This window comes from Centruroides vittatus, unplaced genomic scaffold (assembly GCF_030686945.1).
Source record: "Centruroides vittatus isolate TY-2023 unplaced genomic scaffold, ASM3068694v2 scaffold_3046, whole genome shotgun sequence".
In the NCBI taxonomy this organism is placed as follows: domain Eukaryota; kingdom Metazoa; phylum Arthropoda; class Arachnida; order Scorpiones; family Buthidae; genus Centruroides; species Centruroides vittatus.
The window spans coordinates 1,834,411-1,840,410 of record NW_027122699.1 but is presented as its reverse complement, the minus strand read 5'-3'; the positions used below and the strand labels follow the sequence as shown (position 1 = coordinate 1,840,410).

At 32.3% G+C, this 6,000-nt stretch overlaps 1 protein-coding gene across 1 annotated transcript; it reads left to right on the top strand.

Moving 5' to 3' along the window:
- Positions 1-1,724: 1,724 nt before the first annotated feature.
- On the top strand, positions 1,725-4,396 carry Ent1 (Equilibrative nucleoside transporter 1). The gene has a single exon (XM_067285826.1). It carries the CDS (start codon positions 1,734-1,736, stop codon positions 3,147-3,149), a length of 1,416 nt encoding a protein of 471 aa, XP_067141927.1. The 5' UTR covers positions 1,725-1,733; the 3' UTR covers positions 3,150-4,396.
- Positions 4,397-6,000: the final 1,604 nt, after the last annotated feature.

Below are 6,000 nucleotides of genomic sequence, written 5' to 3'. Positions count from 1 at the left end.
CGAAAAGTCATTTAATTTCTTTATTAATAAAGAAATAACGTCGATACATTAATACGGTATAACTTCGAAACTACAGTAGAGCATCGATTATCCGACCGCGTTCTAGTCGGCAAATTCAAATGTCCGCTAGTGATGTGGCGCTACAATATTTGGTTATGTCTTGGCTACTTTAATATTATTTTTGTTAAATTTTTGCATGTTTTAGCTGGCAGCACTGGCTCGACCATGAAAGAGACCAGTATTTAAACCATGCTTAATTTTTTTTATTTTGTCTTTATTTTGTGGAAAATAAAGAAATAATTTTTTACGATACAATAGCGACGATTATTATTTTTTAAAAAACTTTTGTTGGGCTTAACATCGTTAAAAATATACTAATATACTATACTAATAATTATTTTTTCATACTTTTCGGTTATCCGACCAACCCGTCCCCAATTAAGTCGGATAATCGATGCTCTGCTGTATTTTCTATATGTGGAATAACAACTTTACGAATTTGAATCGTATATGGTCTAGAATTTTCTCGTATATATATGAATATTCACTGAAAAAGAACAAACAAGTATTTTTATTAGAAAATTTAAGTATAAACGGACGTTTCTAATTCGTTGTCGGTTCGTGAAACATAAGACATTGATTCTTCGATGCGATACCTGCTGCTCCAGATTCGAATCTTATCTGGATCCTCATCCTAACAACTCGAGTGATCTTGTAATAAATTTGGCCCGCTCATACAGTTTTTTTTTTTTTTTTTTTTTAACTTTTTCCACCCCGTGAACAGTAAGAGGGTCTTTGTCTTTTCTAACAAGCCCATTATGGGTTTGGCCAGGCCCAAAATGGAGCGGTCAAATGCCGAGACGGGGTAGGCATATCCCGACAGACCATCCTCGCGAAAAATTCCTAGTGTTTTTTGACCCGTCCGGATTCGATTCCCGGTCTCCAGAGCGGTAGGCTGCCGTGTTAACGCTAGGCCATCCGGCCGTCGGACATATAATAATGTGTCAAATGTAGCGAATGAATAACGAATAAATAAATTTTTGGGTGTGATTCAAAAATGCATCTGTGGATCACATCCAAAGTGTAAACTATCCGAAACGAATGAATGAAAGCAGATTATCACAGTGATATCGAGTGACGTCGGATCTCTATAAAAACTAAGGTCACAATATCGTCAACGCTTTATCATTTGATTTAAAAAAATTATGTAATAAAGATACGTTGGGATGATGTGTTAATTAAAATTAATGATTATTTTAAATAAATTAATCGTAATTATTATTAATAAATTAAATTTAAAAAAAAAAAAAGATAAACTTTCAAACATACTCGACGTTTAGAATATGAAATTTAAATTAAGATCAAATTTTAAATAAGAAAGCAAAAAATTTTAAAAATATTTTCGAATAAACGAATATATATACGAATAAATTAATTACAATATATATTTTTTTAAATTACGTGTAAATTAATTACGTTGAGAAGATTTGCAATTGCAAATAATTTTTGATTATATTATTAAAGTATAGTTAATTACAGAAATATTACTTTAAAGCTAATTAATAATAATATATGTAATTAATTAACACAAAGTTTAAAATATTTACTACAAATAATTTAAAAACTTAATTATATTTATTAACTTATTCCGAAAGATGTCGGTAGAACCTGTTGTTGTTTGATGGTCACGTGACTGGTTGTAGTTTGTTTCTCGTCGATTAGTAAATTGCATTATGGCTAAGCAGTGTTACGACTTCGATTATTCGACGTTATCGACGTCCATAACACGCAGTGAACTTCCGGCAGATTTATCGATTAATTTTGAAAATAGTTCGGTCGAGACTCTAGAATCTTGTGAAGAGGAGCACGACTCGATGGATGCTCCTCTCCTCTCTGTACCACGTGACAGACATTACTTTGTTTTCTTCACGTTTTTTCTTCTAGGAATATGCTCCTTATTACCTTGGAACTTCTTTATAACTGCCAACGATTACTGGATGTATAAATTTAGGAATGTGAGCAGCAACACGAGTTACGATCCAAATCACAAGAATTTCTTGCAAACTGCCTTCACCAGTTACTTAGCAATTGCTAATAATGTTCCTTTTATCGTTATATTGTTTCTGAATCCGTTCTTCTGTTACAAGATACCCGAGAAAATAAGGAACGGCGGATCGCTCGTGGGCACCTCCCTCGTCTTTTGCGCGATTACCACGTTTATTAAAATTCCGACCGATGCCTGGCAGACTACGTTCTTTGCCGTTACCATGTTCTTGGTTTGTTTGATTAGCGTGACGAGCGGAGTCTTTCAGGGAGGAGTGGCGGCGCTGGCCGCAATATTCCCCGCCAAGTACATGTACGCCGTCATGACGGGACAGGCCGTGGCGGGTATAATTTCTTCGTTATCCGAAATATTATCCCTGTTAAATGACGGACGTCCCACCGACAGTGCTCTTGGATATTTCATGTGTGCTATCCTGATTATTGTTTGTGCTAAGGCTTGTTATTTTATCATGCACAAAACTGCATTTTTCCGGTATCACATCATCAAGGTGGAGAGTTTTTCGGAGAAGCCGGGAATACCAAAACTTGCCACGGTAAATATTAAACTGATAATTTCTGTATTTAAGAAGGTTTGGATAGAATGCGTGACTTCCATGCTAGTATATTGGGTGACGCTAAGCGTTTTTCCTGCCGTTTGTGTACTGGTGTTGTCAAAAAATTATAAAAGTGGTGATCCTTGGGACCAAATTTACTTTTTACCCGTCTGTTGTTTTCTCCTGTTCAACATTTCGGATTTTGTAGGAAGAACTATTTGCAAATGGATTTCCGTTTCGTCACGCTGGTTATTACTGTCGTTATCTATTATACGTATCGTATATATACCACTATTTATGATGTGTAATACTCGTCCGAGGTCCATTCTACCCGTTGTCTTTGGAGATGTCGAATACATTCTACTGATAGTTACTTTGGGAATCACAAATGGTTCTGTATGCACATTAGCAATGATAGCGGGACCGAAAAGGGTTGCAAGCAATTCTAAAGAGATTGCCGGCTTCATTCTAGTTGCTTTTCTTGGAGCCGGACTAACTTTGGGATCGGTCTTTTCGTACGTAATAATAGAATTGTTTTTCTTGAAAGTTTAGAAGCAAGTCTTAAAAATATAAAATTGTTTAGGAATACAAGCATAAAATATTGAGAAAACACGTAACAGAATTAAAATTGGTTGAAAATTAGACATTTTATAAAGTCACATGATTTGTTGACTTTCAAAGAATTTAAATTCAAGTGAGCTTCATATGAAATACAATTCATACTTTTATGATGCCCACATCATTGGGTTCCATAACTTGATGACAATTACTAACTGCAAAATTTTTTATTAACAAATATTTTTAAAGTAATTTATAACAGGATAATACACAGGAAACAGAACCATTAATATTATAGTCCATATATTTCAGAATACAACTGTATATATTCATAGTGGCCAAATTGTGGTTTGAAGCTACATGCTGCCCTTCTCAACCCTTACTGTAGTTGCTCCTGTATATGTATAGAATTTCTTTTTATAAACTCTGTACACATTACAAAAATATTATGTATGTATAAGTAAGTTTGCTGATTATTACATAGTGTGATATAAAGGCAGATTATAAGCATAAGTTGCAAGTTTACCTCAAACAGGAACCGAAGGCCGTGGATGCATTTGTTAAACAAATGTTTACTTACTCGTTCACGAAGTAACAGTGACATTTACTTATCGAACAATGATAACTATAATATTTTAACTGTATGTAATATAAAATATCATTCTGCAACAATGCTATTCTTATAGTATAATCATTGCAAAACAGAAAATATAGAAGGAGAGCACTTCTATTTACAAATCAAAGCTGTCAGTACTAATTTCATTCTGATATACACTTCCTATCAATTTTTTGATAGATTCATCAATGATGTGAAAAACTTTTTTATAAAATTCCTTATGATACGCAGAAATATCAAGATTTTGCAAAATTGATTTGTATCCATCTATTTACTTACTATTATATTTTAACTCAAGGGTATTTTGCTTAATTTAAATCTTACAAGAGAGTAAATTTTTTTAAAAATATTCATTTTAGATCACTTTTTATTGTATATATACTGCCAGAGTACAAATTTGAGAGAGAAGAAACAGAAGATTCTGTGGTTTGATCTAATTATGAGAAAATGTGATAAATTAGATCAATAATTATCTTACACTTTGATCTCAATTGTAAAGAGACCAATTCAAATCCAATTTAGACATTTATTGTTGTATCATAAATTTTTAAATGATTTTTCAATGTTTCGCGGACGTAAAATCACAATGTCGAATGATTCTGTAAATAAATTGTTTTTTAAGTTATTCTTTTTGCATTTTACCTCGTTGATGTTGTTATAAAGTAAAATTTTAGATAAATTCCATCAATAACTAGTTAGAAGGGAGAGAAATGAAACATTTGATTAATAATCTAATTAATAACCAGTTGTATTAATTCCAGTTTAGAAATTCTTAGCATTTAATTGAAAACTTTAGATTTTTGATGAGACATTAACACACTATAAACCATGTAGAAGACTTCATTTTTTTTTTGTGTGTGTGTATAATTTAAGTCTATACGTCAGATATGAACCTGGACCTCTTGTGATGATACCGTGCCGATCCTATCGTCTATTATATGATTCTTCTATATTTACATTGCTGAAAATTGCAACAGTAGAATATATTGCATTGATCCAATTTCTTACCTGAAATTATGTTATTAAATGTCAGCAGAATAAGTTTGCCATTGCCTAAAGAGAAACAAATTGGCTAGAATGGAAATACGGATAGATGCCACTTAACGACGGAGACGCATTCCAAGAAATGTCACTAAGCAAACATCGAGTGTACTTAGACAAACCTCATATGGTATGGCTACTATTAATATAGGCTATAAGTAACAAAATAAATATGTATGTATTTAAACATAGAAGAGGTACTGGTGGCTACAAATTTTTCAGTTCCATTATAATCTTACGACCCTTGTGTGATCTGTCATTAAATGGTGCATAATGTATATAAAACTCATTTTATTTTAAACGTTAGAAAATTGCCAAAATAATCATATGTTTTAACAATTTCCAAAAATAGCTTTATTTTCATTCAAATACTTTTGTACAATTTTACAAAGTAAATATTATCAAAAAAATGAAAAACAATAATCCAAAGTAAATGAAGATTCTTTATGAGGTTAATACAAAATAATACTGTTTTTGGAAATTTTTATCCAAGTTATTATCGATACAAAAATAATATAATCAAGCTTTAAAAAAAAAATCACTTTTAAATTTTAAAAACAACAGAATATTTATATTAACAGCTAATATATTCTATATAATATATAAATATATACAAACTCCAGAGGTAGATAATTCGGGTTTAGTCGCATAAAATTGTTGTTTGTCGAAATATATCACAATACAATTACTACGATAGAAAATACGAGAATGAAAAATCCTACGTAAGTACTACCTACTATAGTTACCGTTCAGATCTTTCATTTAGAGTGGTGGTGCCTCGAGTTTTTGATCGGCAGGCTATCGATACGGTATCGTGTATATTCATATTCTATATATCAGGGGTGGCCAACTTTTGTGCACATAAGATCTACTTTTTATCGTAAAAATGTGTCGCGATCGACTTGTTGTCATAGGCATAGTCTAAATGGGGAGGGGAAAGTGTGAAATACACACTATGTTTATACACTGTTTCAGTACGAAGTGCACTCACTGCTTATGAGTCGAGTCATAACTGCATGCATACAGTTGTGTACGATTACAAATATAATACATTAAGTCAAGACGTCGCTAGCGATCGACCAAAATTGGCTTGGCGATCGACTTGTCGGCCACCCCTGCTATATATGGTCTAGTATTAGACCATATATATATATATTTGACATATTCATAAATGATGTGTCAAATGTG

What these genes read in the sequence shown, in the direction of transcription:
- Ent1 (XM_067285826.1), top strand. Translation starts at nt 1,734, where the DNA reads ATGGCTAAGCAGTGTTACGACTTCGATTATTCGACGTTATCGACGTCC.